The 17,206-nt window shown below is 38.4% G+C and overlaps 1 protein-coding gene across 1 annotated transcript; it reads left to right on the forward strand.

Moving 5' to 3' along the window:
• Positions 1-328: 328 nt before the first annotated feature.
• LOC127505295 (transmembrane and death domain protein 1-like) lies at positions 329-5,825 on the forward strand (the record flags this gene model as incomplete). Its single annotated transcript, XM_051880750.1, has 4 exons — positions 329-560; positions 936-1,055; positions 3,594-3,761; positions 5,521-5,825. Coding segments are annotated over 4 exons (825 nt in total), but the record flags the coding sequence as incomplete, so codon positions are not given.
• Between the last annotated feature and the right edge of the window lie 11,381 nt (positions 5,826-17,206).

Consider the following 17,206-nt stretch of genomic DNA (forward strand, 5'->3'; position numbering starts at 1 on the left):
ATTGGTGAGCATAAGAGACTGGTTTTAAAAAACATTAAAAACATCTTACTGACCCCAAAGTTCTGATCGGTACTGTACATCTAACATTTAAAAAAGACCACCAATTCAGATTCACAACCAAGTGTACATTAGTATATGGCCATGCACATTTACATATCAAAAACATAGTGTAGGCGTGGTTACTCATTTCACACACAAAACGATTAGTCAATCACAAAAGAGGTAATTTACATATACCAAAATGGTCATGTTAAACTAAATTACAACTTTCTAGTGCAAATAACCTTGACTAAAATTTTAAGTGGCGGGGGGGGGAACAACATACTGAAATGTGTCTGCTGATTTTTCCTCTTCTGCCACAGTGGCAGAGGACATTGGACCTCACCAGCTGGAGCGTCTGGTGGAGCTACTGACATATCATGAGTGCGAGGAGCTCATCTCTGCCATGTCTCAACCCGAGGAGAACATCTTCCAACACTTGGACCGACTGTCTGCAGAAAGGAACCAGTTACTGCGGTCAAGAAGACGCAGAAACATAGGCAAGCATGATAGACCCAAGCGTGGCTGCTTTACATAGTTTATATCAGCTCTAATAAATTGATACTTATTTGTTTTATGCTAATGAAACCCAGCAGTGCGATGTGTGACATGACACATCCTGCAGTAAATGAAGAGGTCATGAGCAGCCAAATGTATTTGTTTATCTCCACTGCACACATCAGTCTGCTGTTGAGAGGTCCACTCAAGAGACATCTCAACCAGACAAATTGTTGAAATAATCCCTTTTCGTCAGAAATGAAATCTATCGAGGTAGTGGGACATGATTGAATTGTTTAATTGCCTGAACAACTGAAGCTGTTGCTTTTATTGCTGGCTGCTTTCTCTCTGCCTGTCTGGAGCACGTTTGATATTGTGCATGTGTATGTGATTGTTAGACCAGAAGCCCCCCTGTCGCTCAGCACTTAAGGACTGGCTGCAGATTCACGGCAAGCAGATATACTACGACAGGCTGTCTCGTGCACTGCAACAGATCGGCAGGACTGACATTGCCATAGGTCAGCTGCACACAACAACACTGACAGACATACATGCACTGCACCACCTCACTCAGTAAACAGTCAAATTAAACTACAATACTTTGTATTGAGTAGAGATGGACAACATATTGTTACCATAAAGGTTATTGGTTGATATTAGAGATTCTTTAATTTGTCAGTATTTTTGAAAATTTATGTTTGAATTGATCAGATATTGGATATTTAATAGTGCATGCTCATTTCCTCTATTTTTATTTATTTTATATAATTTAGATTACCTTTGCTGTCCTCTAACCAAGTGCACCTCACACTTAAAGCCAAAACATTCCAAACAGTAAAGCCAAAACATTCCAAACTAAAAAAAAATAACTACTACAAATATTTTTTTTTCCAAAGATGGTTTCTGTCATTTTAGGTAGTTCTTATTACGCTAACTCTGGTTGTATTTGCACTGCTCCAAATGCGGGATTCAAACCGGAGTTTCAGACATGGGAGGCGGGCGCGCTAGCAAGGACGCTAAAGGCCACAGCCTCTAGCATCAGTCGCTAGCGCACCTCTTAAGGCCAGGGGAGTGAGGTTTACTCACACAGCGTGTGAGTTGTTACACTCAGCCCTCTAAATCTCAGTCCCATCCGGGTCACGGCACCAATCTAACCTTCCGGTTCTACTCGTAACCTTTCTGGGCGGGATTTGAACCGGCGTTTACGGCATGGGAGGCGGACGCACTAGCAAGGACGCTAAAGGCTGAAGGCCTCAAGCATCAGTCGCTAGCGCACCTCTTGAGGCCAGAGGAGTGAGGTTACTCACACAGCATGAGTAGTTACACTCAGCCCTCTAAACCTCACTTCCATCCGGGTCACGGGAACAATCTAACCCTCCAGTTCTACTCGTACAGCTCTGAGCAGGATTCGAACCGGCGTTTCAGGTACGGGAGACGGGCGCACTAGCAAGGATGCTAAATGCCACAGCCTCTAGCATCAGTCACTGGCGCACCTCTTGAGGCGAGGGGAGTGAGTTTTACTCACGCAGCGTGTTAGACGTTACACTCAGCCCTCTAAACTTCACTCCCATCCGGGTCACAGCACCAATGTAACCCTCCGGTTCTACTAGTACAGCTCCAAGCGGAATTCAAACCGGCGTTTCAGGTATGGGAGACGGGCACACTAGCAAGGACGCTAAAGACCGCAACCTCTAGCGTCAGTCGCTAGCACACCTCTTGAGGCCAGGGGAGTGTGGTTTACTCACACAGCATGTGAGTCGTTACACTCAGCCCTCTAAACCTCACTCCCATCCGGGTCACGGCTAACCCTCCGGTTCTATTGGTAACACTCCGAGCGGGATTCGAACCAGCGTTTCCGGCATGGGAGGTGAGCGCACTAGCAAGGACGCTAAAGACCGCAGCCTCTAACGTCAGTCGCTAACGTGCCTCCTGAGGCCAGGGGAGTGAGGTTTACTCGCTCTTACAAGCTGGCCTCTGTTACACTGATGTACTGTATGTTCAAGTTTTTGTTTTTGGTTTTAGTTAGTTATTTGATGCTATAAAAACAGGGTGTAACCTCATGATTGACTGCCCTAATTTTAACATGGTAAAGCTACATACTTCACCTTTAAGGACCCCTACAAATACAGCTAACATGATATTCATTTGCCAACAATAAAGTTCGAAAGGAACTTATCAAAAAGTTTTTCCATCACCTTTTCTTTTGTTTTTGCACACCACTGATGCAACGAGCACCAAGCTAATTCACAGTATTTCATCTTACACAAACCCAAAGATGAAACTCAGCAGAATGCATAATGTTATTTTTATACATTTCTGATGGAATGCACTTTGCACCCTGTCACTCCTCTGGCAGTGATTGTGGTCCGGCATACAGGCGACTCCACAGCCGAATGGCATTGGATATGAGAAGGTGCAAACGATATGACAGCAGGCTCGCTGGAGCTGACACCAGATTCACTACACACCATCTGTTCCTTTCATCATCTCCGTTAAAGGGAAAAAGGGATAAACAGAGAAGAAGAGGGGGGAAAATGACAGGCTCGACAGCCCAAGAACATCCTTCAGTCAAAGCGGTGCATTGCAGAAAATAAAAATGATTCCTCTGCAAACACAGAAACTGATGCATACAGGAAACGCACAATGCGGCAAGTACAAGTGCTTTAATTGCCGGCCTGTAAATGGGCTATGATGAGGAGTAGCCACTCAGCGACAGCACCTTGGATAAATTGCATACTTATGTTCTGGCATGTGTGTCTTCTTCAGTTGTTCTTGCGTCATTATACTTGGTACATTTATTGGGCCCTGTACACTTAGTTAATCTCATTTGAAAGCGTTCATGGAGACCATTACTCTGTGTTTGATTTCTTAATGTACTGCAAGAATTGCTTGTGTCTTGTACAAATATGAAATAATTGTCACAAATAAACAGCTGCTAGAGCTGCCTCCAGCATAACTGTCATCAAGAAATGAAGTGAATTCATGTTAAAACCAAATGAGTAAAGACAATGGTCACAACTAGACTAGAAGTAATGCATGCACTTTTTATCTAACAGAGGTGGGTAAGAACATCAACCAGGACAAAACTCTTGCTATACAGAGATATGTGGAAGGCTACCATGAACTTGTTAGCCAAATGGCCACCCATCTGGAGAACCATGAACCAGAAGATCATGATGATCATGGGGACCATGAGGAGGTGCTGCAGTACTCTGCAAAACAGGGTGAGATGCCTCAGCAGATTTACAAATTATACAAAGACTGATGTGTTTCATTTCAGTGGTATTCTTGGGTCTCTATTTCTAAACCATTAAAAATATGGTATTATGCAAGTACATTTTAAAGGGGTAATATTGTACAAGATAAATTTTTTCCCCTCAGGTCCTCTTATTATGTTAGTCTAAAACAAGGGTGTCCAATAATGCTACTGGAGGGCCGCTGTCCTACAGAGTTTATATCCAACCCCAATTAAACACACCTGAACCAGCTAATCAAGGTCTTACTAGGCATAATAGACGCTACCCGGCAGGACTCTGGACACTTAAACTCTGCAGGAGCAGGTTTGGACACCCCTGGTCTAAAAGGAGCCAAGGTCTTGAACACTGATTAGTAAGTAGTAGTGACATGTTAAGGCCAATTATAGCAAGGCCATAGTATATTTGTCCTCTGAATTTAACCCATCCAAGTTACTGTACACACATTAGGAGTAGTGAGTTGTGAACACACACACACTGCAAACCATGGACACACACACACCCGGCTGCCATTGCTGCAGCTACTGGGGAGCGACTGGGGGTTAGGTGCCTTGCTTAAGGGCACCTCAGTCATTTCCTGTGAGTATTGAGAATCGAACCCACAACCTTCTGGTTACAAGTCTGGTTAGGCCACAACTGGTGTTGTTAATGAACAAATATTGGCAGTTATGTGTTAATGTTTTGGGTCTCAGACGTCAAAAACCTGAGGATCTCAGAACAAGCAATTGTGGCTGCTTAGTTTCAGTAAATGCTGTTTCTAGCCCCACCATTATTATTGAAAAAAAATATATATTTATTATATGTTAATGCGGTTGGAAATATTTAGTGATTTGTGATGTTTTTGAAAGAAGCTATAAGAAAGGCTACAATTATTTGAACAAAAATACAGTGAAAACAGTAATATTGTGAAATATTATTACAAATTTAAAATAACTGGTTTTCTATTTTAATATAGCTTAATTTATTCCTATGATGACAAAGCTAAATATTCAGCATCATTACTCCAGTCTTCACATGATCCTTCAGAAATCATTCTAATGCTGATTTGCTGCTCAAGAAACATTTCTTATTATCAATGTTGAAAACAGTTGTAAAAAAAAAAAAAAAAAAAAAGACAATTCAAAAGTCTTTACTGTCACTTTTCATCAAATTGTGTCAATGCGTCCTTGCTGAATAAAAGTATTAATATCTTCAAAAAAAAAATCTTACTACTGACCTCAAACTTTTGAATGGTAATGTATACAAAATGTATATATATATATATATATATATGTGTGTGTGTGTGTGTGTGTGCGTGTTATTTGTTTCTTTTAGCCAAAGAAAACGTAACATTTGATGACAAATAGTAATCTATTTCTCTCTATTTTATTTAATAATAAAATATTTCATTATTAAATAATAAATATTTCAATAAAAAATATTTTTCATTAACAGTGTTCTTTACCACAAGAAAAGGTTTTTAATTTGCAACAAAAACAACTAACATTTTTGCCAAAAACCAATAGCATACTATGATTTGTTTATAATTTTCAACCCTCGCTGACTGATATTCCAAAACCCTCACAAATCATTTTCACAGTTCCGACAATTAGATAACTTGACCTCAGTGAAATATTTACATCAGCAGAATTTCCACCAACATTGTTCAATACATCACGGAAAAACAACTTTAACTTATCTGAAAAGCAATGACTCATGCTAACAACTCTGGTCACTGATTGCTTTACAGGCAGAGGGTTCACCTGGAAAGATGTGGACTTGGTGGTGAAAAGGCAACCAGTGCCACCTTATCAACACCATCTGCTAGACAGAGCATGGCCTCTACTTTACGGCCTCCTGCTTGGATTTGCCAGCGCACTGCTCATGAGCGTGGCCATCTTGCTTATTAGCATATATGTATCCCATGGCAACAGAACCAAATCCAGGTCTGAGCATCAGCCCTTTTGCTGTCCGCTCCTCAGAGTTGTAACATCATCAGACATACATCATCCAGAGGACACAAGCAGACCGAGTAATGAATGTTCAGGACAATAATGAAGCCATGTTCATCAGTATGAAATTCATTATTAAATGTGCCTTTGATGGCTGATTATTATGACTCAGGCTACTTCTCAAAGTGCCTTCTTATTGGCTGTTATCTCATCTAGTGTGCTATTTAAACTATAGTTAGACAGCCGCACATGCCGACACCTTCGGCGCAGACAGTTCCCACTGCCTCTCATAAAGACGTTTCTGCAATAAAGCACCTGACAGAACATAATGACAGCAATCTGTTACCTCCATCGAGACCGCTGCCATTGTCCTGTCAGTGATTTGATGGTGTGTATGGGAGGCTGCGCTGGAATGCAGCCTGGCTGCTGTTGCCTTGACAATCTAAGCACTTCCTGTTTCCAGCCACGACAGTGGCGGTGCGCTCGTCTGGCATTGAGGAAAAACTAATTATCCAGCCTGGCTCCTTCTCCCCTGAGCTTGCACATACCCCCTGAAGCAATCCACAAGGCTAATAACAATGACAATGCCTGCAGACAATGCAGTCTGCACGTCAACCTCAGAGAGACAGGATAGACTGGGCAAGTATGGCAATGAAAACACACGGGAGAGAGCGCTGAAAGGTTTGGAATGGAGTACAGAAGGAACTAATTCACCAAGATGAGCAATGCAGCAGGAAATGAGCTCACACGCAAGAAAAGTATCTCTCGCACACACTGGGATCATCTCTCTTATCATTTAAGTGCTTCTCTTCTTCTAAAAACATGCCCCTTCCTCGTCCTCATCCTTTTTCTTTCCTTTTATTTCTTCTATAATTAAACTAATTACTTCATTATACAAATCCAGGCTAATATGCTCCTGGAACCACACATCATGGATTAATAGTGGTGCTAAGCAGCAATTATAGGCAATTAGTTCATAAATCAACATCTAAACAAATTATAGTGCAGGGGAGGGGAGGTGTTGTATGTTCAAAACACCAGCAGGCCAAAAGGCCACATACTGAAACTTTAAGAGTTCCATCAGCGAGAACTCAAGGATTTGTAGACTCAGAACCGCCACGTAATCATCGAAAATCAGATCAAACAGCGTTTTACATTAAAGGCACAATATGTAAGATTTTTGGATTAAAAACATAAAACAAAAAAATAGAACAATGTTATATATTTTGTTGACTTGTGTAGTTACATTATTCCAAATGTTTCCAAGAATGTTTAAATCCAGAGAAATAAGCAATTTTAATGAGGACACAGAACATGTCCGATCGTCGCCTATCAATGATCAAGTGTATCTAATATGATAAAAACAGCGCTGCTTTACCCCACCTATGCTTGACCGGAAGAAGCAGAAGCAGCGACTGCAGCATAATAAAAGTTCTGCTGCTCTCGAGACGTGTGTCGCGCTCGTCTCTCATTAGCAATCGCTAGGCGGCCTTGTTTCTGCTCACACAGCACTCGGCCCTACTTTGCTTCACATTGCAGTTATGTTAATAATCCCATCCATGAACATGATTTCTGCCCGAGTCCCATCCCGATTCTTATCCACCGGCTGTAGACATGAAGACAACACCTCCCATGATTCTGCAAAAATCTTTCCGCGCACGAACTCTTTCCTCGCTCAAGGCCAAAGGAGAATAGGCTACTTTTAAAGGCTGTGCACGAGATGGAGTGGGACGCGGAAAATGAAGTAAGGCCTATAACCGCGCCTTAAGAGAACTTTTTATTTTCTCTCACACACGGCACAGAGAAACAACTTTCTAATAAAGCGACCAAACTGCCTGTCAAGTGATAGACGCAACTGACAATGATTTTTTTTCAACTGAAATGAAAGGCAATGTGATTAAACATTCACAGCCACTACAGAACACCACACAAACATAGAAAATGAATAAAAACATTTTGGATTATAAAATATATATGCCTATATAAATAACTGCAGAAAGGCCACACTGCAGATAGATATGCATTTCACATGCCGGCAAATCAAATTAAATCGGCTAAATTGCCTGTGCGAGCAAGCTTTAACTCTACAGCGCAACATCGATGCACTGAAAAACAATCAAAAATTAATTTACAGAATTTAATTAGAACAGAATATACCGTTCTAATAAATAATAATAATAATAAATTAAACTCACCTACTCACCTAACATTAGTCAGCTCGTTAACATTGGCCTGCAGAAGTGCGCCACACTTTTTTGCATCATATTTTTCCATTCCAAAGTGCATCCAATTCTACACTTTAGATTTTCTTATCCCAGACATTGTTAAAGATTTAATCCCTGCCGCCAAGATGCTCCTCTGTCGGTCACGGATCATGGAAGTGAAACTTAAATCGGTCACAGGGGTGGTTGGATATATTCACGCACATTAAAAATATTTATTAACAGATTCTTTCTTTTCACATGCTTTATTTATAGTGTTATCATAATAGGCTGTATATTAACTTATTAGGAGAAAACTGCTAGGTCTATGTAAAATCAGATATTGAGCATTCCCATATCTCTTCTCATAACAACTCTGCGGAGATTCGACTGTGAGATTGGTAGTCGAATCAGGCTCCTCCTATCGAAGCTTCGAATCGTCGACTATTCAGGGTCACCCCTAGTTACAGAATCTGAAGAAGGACCATCATCATATCACTGCAAGGTTAAAATCCTGTAAATCTTGCTGTATTTTGCGGAATTTAAGACGCAGGGTCAAGTAAAAATCAAATGGAAACTGCGGCTCAATATTGGTTGTACAACAATGGACCAATCAGATGAATCTGGGGTGGGATAGGCATCTCTAGCGGCGGTGTATGGGGATTAATGCACCTATAAATGTCCATTATGTTCCGTCCAGTTGTTTGTAATGCAAGAAAGCAGCCTGTGTGAACTAAAAATGTTGAAGATATTACCTTCGTGACATAATGCATATCTTACAGTCCATCTAACATGTCTGTCTTTCTGTTCCTCTCTGATCTGTAATGATTTTCTGATGGTGTTGAAATGCCATGACACAGCAAGCAGCCGAGAGCTCATCTTTACCATGCAATGAAGACAATGCCTTGGTGCAGATGGGCTCTGTCAGAAAGAAACACATGACAACATGAGTATACTGCCACTCTCTCTGACACTTGCTATTTTTGTTTGTCCCTCATACACACATATAAATGTCAAAAAATGAATTCTGTCTCTCACACATGAAAACAGATGGAGACACACATGGCCTAACAGACTCATCCATCCATCCATTCTTACTTACAAAGTCTCATCTCAGCTTTGAATAAGATGAGGTATGTAGGCATTTTAGCATTGTGTGACATCATGCTAACAGAAATATAAAAAAAAGAAGCATAAAAGTGTGCTTGTATGCAATTATAATTCATTAGAGCCAAAAAAATTAACAGACTTTCATCTGATTAAGCATCAATTTGACACATTTAAAATAATGTGTTTTGTCGACAGGAAAGACATATATTTAAAGTTTGTCAGGTTCACATCGGAACAACACTGAACAGACTGTACTTCTGTCTGTCACATCACATAAAAAAATATGGCATCGGCACTGACTGGAATGTGTTTTACAGCATGCTCTTTCCAAATGATCTCTACAATAAATTTTTACCAGATGGACATCAAATCAATGTTCTTCTGTCCAGAATGATTGATTGACATACTGTACTCTTAATTCAGCTTCCTTAATTCAGTTTTTTCATCAACCGGGGGGTTCTATAGACAGATATATAGGCAAATCTCAGACAGAAATTTCTATACATGCAATAAATGTTCAAACATTTATTCCTAAATGTCATTTTTGTGTGTGATTTGTCTATATTATTAATAAAAGTTATAACAAGTCACCAAATAAACTCATAATGGGGTTCTTGGGTTGGACAAGAGTGTATGGGTGGAGAGTTCCTCGTTTGAAAAAGGTTGGCAACACACGATTTAGTTGTGGTAAATATTATTTTTATTAAAGGGTTAGTTCACCCAAAAATGAAAATAATGTCATTGATTACTCACCCTCATGTCGTTCCACACCCGTAAGACCTTCATTCATCTTCGGAACACAAATTAAGATATTTTTGATTAAATCCGATGGCTCAGTGAGGCCTGCATTCAAAACAAAGACATTTTCTCTCTCAAGATCCATAAAGGTACTAAAAACATATTTAAAATAGTTCATGTGAGTACAGTGGTTCTACCTTAATATTATAAAGCGACGAGAATACTTTTTGTGCTCCAAAAAAACAAAATAACGACTTTTCAACAATATAGTGATGGGCCGATTTCAAAACACTGCTTCGTAGCTTTGCGAGTCGTTATTTTGTTTTTTTGGCGAACAAAAATATTCTCGTCGCTTTATAATATTAAGGTAGAACTACTGAACTCGCATTAACTGTTTTAAGTTAACTTTTTTAACTGTTGAGAGAGGAAACAACCAATAAAATGCTCATTCACAGCCCGCCCTCGAATACTATTGGCTCGTGCTATAGTCAGTCTTTGAAGGCAATCAGTCACGAGCTTTAAAAGGGAGAAACTTCAATATACAAAAAAAAAAAAAAAAAAAAAAAAATGAGAACGATTTGTTCTCTTAAGATTATATTTCAAAAATAAATATCCGTTCATGAAAGAAACACGATTATGGTTTAGAAATCAGAGCCATTAGGTGAACTGACTGGCCTTTAACAGGCACGTCCATTACCTCTCTCTACGTCAAGGAAAGGTGTACGAATATTCAAATAAAGTACTTACATCCGAGTGTGTAACTGTCATAAAAATGAACATCTCAGGGGGTATTTGTATCCTTTTAAAACCGTATATGTTCACTTCACTTCTACCATAATGTGATAAAATGGCTTTCAAATACATGTGCTTTAATGTGCCCTCCTCCCCTGCGTCCCCCACTACTTAGATCATTCCTACTCCCGTATCCAAAATGCACTAAAGAGTCTCTCCAGGGAATGTTCAGTGTCATTAGACGATTTTACCTGATTTGTGCATTTGCATCTTTGACATCTCTCGGGAACCCACGCATTTAACACAGACAGACGCCGTCTGTAAGCCATCTCGTACACACGTATGCTGTTGAGATTACATCTGTGATTTAAAAGCAAACTTTTTAAACCGTATGTTTCCGAAGTTGTGTCTTCCTTCAGTATATACGCAAGTCTCTTCACTGAAGTTTTCAAAGCGATATCTCGAGATATCCAGGTTGACTTGACAGAACCACAGTGCCCTCCAGTGGTCCAGACACAGCAGATCATATTTGATCATAGACTGTATCGCTGGATTTTATGAACTTTCACTACATGGAAAATATCAATATAGGTTCAAATAAGGCACAAACGAAAAGATGATAAAAGAGAATGTGCCACGTTTTAGAAATGTAATCTTAATATTCATGTTTATTTGTGTACATAAGTTTATACCATTTCTGCAAACTCTTTTGACTCCAAAAATTTGAGGGTGGTATAACCATCATGTAGCCTAAAAATACTAATTCTTTCCATTCACTTTGAACACATGACTTAATCATTTTCATAATTTCATATTAATGTTGGCTAATAGTTTTGTTTGTTTACAAATATCATGAATTTTTGAGTCATGACTATCAAGAAGCATTATTAGGTTTACTCCTTTTGACCTGCATAAAATATTTTATATATATACATAAACGTATATATTATAGCTATATTGAAGTCATTCAAATGTATTTAACTCATTTTGTGAATGAATTGCATTTTTATAAAACTGAAAAAAAGTATAAAATGTAGGAATTGAGCAAAATATTCTACTACAGCTGGTTTACATCACTTAACACTATTAGCACACAAATAACGGCCTCATTATCAGGTCTAAAGGTCAGAGAAAATGAACTTTTATTGATTACCACATGAGGTTTCTGATCAGCTAGGTTTAGTAGAACGGATTGTGGACCACAGAATCCGCAGTCATGACCACACATGCAACTGACATCATTTCTAAAGTAAATAAATAGCTGCATGTCTCACTATGGTCACCTCCATTGCCTCCTGTGCTCAATTGGATCTATCCAACCACAAAATATAAGCTGAAGGATATAATCAGATGGAGCTGTGATTGACAGTAAAAGTGGACACCATATGTGTGTGCATGTGTAAGATAAGCGTGCTGGTCAGATTTGCTGATGGGGAACGCAGGCACATACACCAAAGCAGAATCACGCTGGTTAGCATCAAACAGCGACTCCATTATTATTCACAAACACACAGCTAACCGCACTGATTACCCCAGTAAATTCAGTCGTGAGCATGCAGCCTGTTTTTGGAGTCAGTGTAATAATGGAAATCACCCCACTACATAATCAACCACTCAGCACCTACAAGCATGTTACAATATTAACATGCATGGAGGCGACGGGGTGTGCATTGACCTCTTCATATAGTTCATAATGAGATCCCTCGGGAGGCTGTTTACAGCTTTACGCAGTCCGTTTAAATTTCTGTCCGGCCACTGAACAAAGCCCGGGCCACCATTTGCATTAATTAGAAGAAGATATCTCTAACATCTGAATTTCATGAATGCTGCCAATCATTTCAGCTCAACTGAGAAAAATGACATTGGGTTCAGTTCAGAACAACAGAGGCTCCTAGCCAGCTCTTTTTTCTCTGACGACGGGTTCTTTTCTCAGGGATTTCTCTTAACGCTGTTCTTCAGAACTAAGCTGAAAGGGTTTGTTATTGTTTACACAAAGGTCAAGGCAGAGGCACTGTGCATAATCAGGCAGATGGCACTTTGCAGAGAAGAATTTGTTATGTGTAACTACATATCTGTAGTTATTATGATGGGGAAAAAGGGTGTGGAATATCAAAGTATGCTATAACTCTGAACAGTAGCCTATAACTAGAACGTAAATGTTTCCCCATTCAATTAGATTGGAAATGTATAGTTGCATGCAGGGCTTGACATCGCCAAATGTGGGTGGATTTCAGCAGCGGCGTGTAACGCAGTCACTCCTAGATACTTTTACGGGTTGAATTTTATATAAACAGTACTGTGCATAAGTCTTAGGCCACCATTAGATGTTGTTTTAGCAATGGTATAATGACCATATTTAATTATTTCTCAGTCTCTTTATTAGAATATAACCAGAAAATACAGGAAATTTGTATGCAGTACATTAAAACATTTATAAAACAACAAAGCTGGTGGTGGCCTAAGACTTTTGCACAGTACTGTATAATATATAAATTTTCAATTGTAGTCTTTTAAAAAAGGAATCTGAAATAATAAACTAAGTTCGATAGTGTTGTCAAAAAAAACGATTTTTCGATACATATCAATACTGAAATATCTGAAACGATTCCAAAGTGCGCACACATAAAGCTGCCTCACAGTACTAAATTGACTTCTTTTTCGCTACTCATTGAGCTTAAAGGCTTAAAGACATATTTAAAACAGTTCATGTGACTAATGTGGTTTAACCTTAATGTTATGAAGTGACGAGAATACTTTTTGTGCGCCAAAAAAACAAAACGACTTTATTCAACAATATAATAGTGAAAGGCGATTTCAAAACACTGCTTCATGAAGCTTCAAAGCTTTATGAATCTTTTGTTTCGAATCAGTGGTTTGGAGCATGTATCAGATGATCTCAAACTGCCAAAGTCATGTGATTTCAGTAAACAAGGCTTTGTAAGTGTTTCAAAATTTCAATGGTTCACGTGACTATGGCAGTTTGATACACGCTCCAAACCACTGATTCGAAACAAAAGATTCATAAAGCTTCGAAGCTTCATGAAGCAGTGTTTTGAAATCACCCATTACTGGATATTGTTGAATAAAGTCGTTATTTTGTTTTTTGGCGCACAAAAAGTATTCTCGTCACTTCATAACATTAAGGTTAAACCACATTAGTCACATGAACTGTTTTAAATATGTCTTTAGTAGCTTTCTGGGCATTTGAAAGTCTAAATTAACTTGCTCTCAATGCAGGCCTCACTGAGCCATTGAATTTTATCAAAAATATCTTAATTTGTGTTCGGAAGATGAACGAATTAATTAATGACAGAATAATGACAAAAGTAATTAATGACAGAATTAATGACAGAATTTTCATTTTTGGGTGAACTAACCCTTTAAACAGTCAAATACACACAAAATAATGTCAAAATGTCGGTCTTGGCGAGTATTCACGTAAACACAGTCAGTTTTAAGTGAACATAAACAGTTGAGAAAGAAAACACGTGTTACAGAATAATGGATCTGTGCGTCAGGTCTTAAAGTGACAGCAGCCTAATATACCTGCTGCCAAATTATGAGATTATATAAAAATTTCTATATGGCAGTTTTTCCCCATGGTATCAATGTGAAAATGCTGAGTGGCTAGTAACTTTGGAAAACCACTAGCCAGAGTGGCTGGTGAGCAAAAAAGTGAGCCCTGGTTCCATGACTGGAAACAGTTAGCCTACCTGGTGGTGTTTTCAAGATGGCTGCAGAGTAGACTGACTGTCTTTTGTTGATCCTGGAACAACATTCCTGTCCAAAAACATAGTCCTAACTCTAACCCTATCCCTATACCTAACCCTAACCATAACAAATCAGAGGGAAATTATAGGTGAATAACACTGATGTAGAAGCACCTAACCCTTATTGTAAGCCTAAACTTGACATTAACTGTAAAACTATCCCTCAAATCTGATTGGTTGATTGGAATGTTGTTCAAGATGTTGATCCAGGAACATGTTCTATTTAGTGAAATCATGTTCACCGTTTGGGATACAAACAGGATGAAAATCATTCAGCTTAATGAGGAGAGGTGTGATTTTGGGGTGTGATTCTTATGATTTTCGCCTGCTAGACTATAAAACAGATGAAAAGTCTCACTGACGTACACTGAAAGAGTCTCTTTTTTGACCAAGAAACCCCCCAAAACACCACATAACATGGTAAAACACCACTCAGAACAGCATAGCATCATCACAGAAACAACCTAACATGGTGACGGTGACTTTTGCACCCCTCACATTTTCGTCATTGCACCATAGTGCTACAAACAAATCCCTATTCTCATAGAATTTCATTTCTCATATTGGAGCAAATAGACAACAGAGTTAATTGTGTGCTATATGATGCATGGCCCAGTTGCTCAAGTGGACTTTAAGTAATTAAGAATCCTCTAACCAAATGCAGAAGCAATTGTATGCCTAAATTAATTACTAATACCATTCATGGAACATTTATTTGCAATCAGACCAGTGGTGTGAGACAATGGACAACATAAATTATAATATTAGCCAACAGTGACCAGCGATGTCCAGAGTTGGTTTGTAATGGCCAGCGCTGGCCAGAGATTTATTGCACCATATTCTGTAAACAATAGATTGTGTCAGCAGATCTGTAAGATTAATCACACTAGTTGATCACTGTCCAAAGGTTGTTGGATATATGTTTCTGTAAGGGCGCTTGTTTGTCATCTGTAAGTCTGGCTAAATTGAAGTGGTTTATTTATGCTGTAATGGTCAGCTGCTTGTTAGGGTGCTGCAAATTGGAATTTCCATTTTAATGAAAGGACAGAGAGGAACATATCTCAGTGCTGTTGGTTTGTTTTCAGCCTTGCATTGAGTTTTATAGATTAATAAACTTCAAACACTCAAATACACAATTAAATTGGGACAATACTGTATCTTTATCTAAATGCCACTAGGCAAAAATGGTCTCCAATAGACAATTATCTTGTGTTTCCAATTTCCCTTCTCTAATTCACTTGACAGAAAATGGACAAATGGTTCAGAAGAAGTTAAATTGTTGCCTGGTTTTGCTATTTCACAGTGTCCTGGCAGGAACTTTTTAATTTATTAGCCTAGCTGCCCAAAGTGGGATATGGATCACTTGCTCACATTTGGATATTGATTAAATAATCTTGTGACTTTTTTTGTTTCTTGTAAAGACGTTTTGAGTCAAATGTCATGCAGATGAGAGAAATTAGGGGAAATAATTGACATTAAACTCTAAAGGTATGCTATACTGCAAGGTTATTAAAACAGGTCACTTTTCAGTTATGAAAAAGATGTCAAACAGTCAGCAAACTCAAAATAAAAGTAATAATTTAAAACCTGACAGTTTATGAAATAATATTAAATGGTTTGACTCTAAATTCTTTTGCACATTTAATTCCTTACACATATTTGATTTGCATGCAAATTTCTTGTCCCCCTAATCTGGCATTTATTTATTTACATTGTACTACGGACCCCCTAAAGGGACATGGTAATGGAAAAAATATGAGATGTGAGAAAAAATATATTTCAATGCTATATTTCTCGTTTAAACGTGAGAAACTGCGTTCGCTCACAAAACTTGTGTGTTCTTGGCAAGCAAACGTGAACGCAAAACATTTTGGAGCGAACGCAAAAACATTGATTTTTCCTCCCATCTCCATGTCCCTTTATGGGCTCTGTATTACTCATTTTGTTTTCCCATGTAAAAAAAAAAAAAAATAGTGTAAGGTTTAACAAATGTGCAAAAATATATAAAATTAGGAATTAATAATATAAATAATAAAACACTTGTCATTTGATTTTTTTTTTTTTTTTTCTGTGATCAGTGTTTAAAAAAAAAAAAAAAAAAAATTTATTCTGAAAATTAGGAAAAGTAATCTTAGAAAACGCCATCTTAAAGGCCTGTTCACACCAAGAACGATAACGATATAGTTATAAACATAGTTCTAAATATAAAAGAATAGCACTGTCCACACCACATCTATAACGATAACGATATAGAAAAACAATATCGATGGGATCAATTTCAGAACGATTTTTTTTTCCAGCGGCTGAAGGATAAAACACTGACAGCCAATCAGAATCCGTTCTGATTTAAGGGATCGCGCATTTAAAATGGCAGACGAATGGCCAGAAAAAGCCACCACTGTTTGACAAGTTTAACCCCCTTTTCAGGGACACTTTAAAGAAAATGGATAAATGGAAAACAATCGGTCATACCTTCGGAATAAATGGTGAGTTGCTGAAAAGTATAAACGATGAGATCATTATGCCCGACTAGCAAACAGTGTAACATAAAATTACCTCAGATCCAGCGCTTGTTTCGACAACATTGTCTTGCTTCCTTTGAAATTGCAGTGAAAAAGACTTACTCCGCTATATTGACGTCGTCAGCTATATTCATTGTTAGATTAGATAGATTATTCACTCGAAACATAACATGCTGAGGACATCTGCTGGTGAAAGCCGTGTAAATGCAACAAGAACAGCAAAAACATGTTGTACACGCGTTGAAACCGCAGCGCCTGAGCTTAATAAAAAAGATCCTTATCGTTCGTTGGTGTGAACGCAAATATAGTTATCGTTCTTGGTGTAAACGGGCCTTTATAATATTTATATTTTATAATAATTTGGCTTTGGTGTTCCAACCCATTCTTAATTCATGAAAATAAAATAAAGAA

The sequence above is a fragment of the Ctenopharyngodon idella genome, chromosome 22 (genome assembly GCF_019924925.1).
Source record: "Ctenopharyngodon idella isolate HZGC_01 chromosome 22, HZGC01, whole genome shotgun sequence".
In the NCBI taxonomy this organism is placed as follows: Eukaryota; Metazoa; Chordata; class Actinopteri; order Cypriniformes; family Xenocyprididae; genus Ctenopharyngodon; species Ctenopharyngodon idella.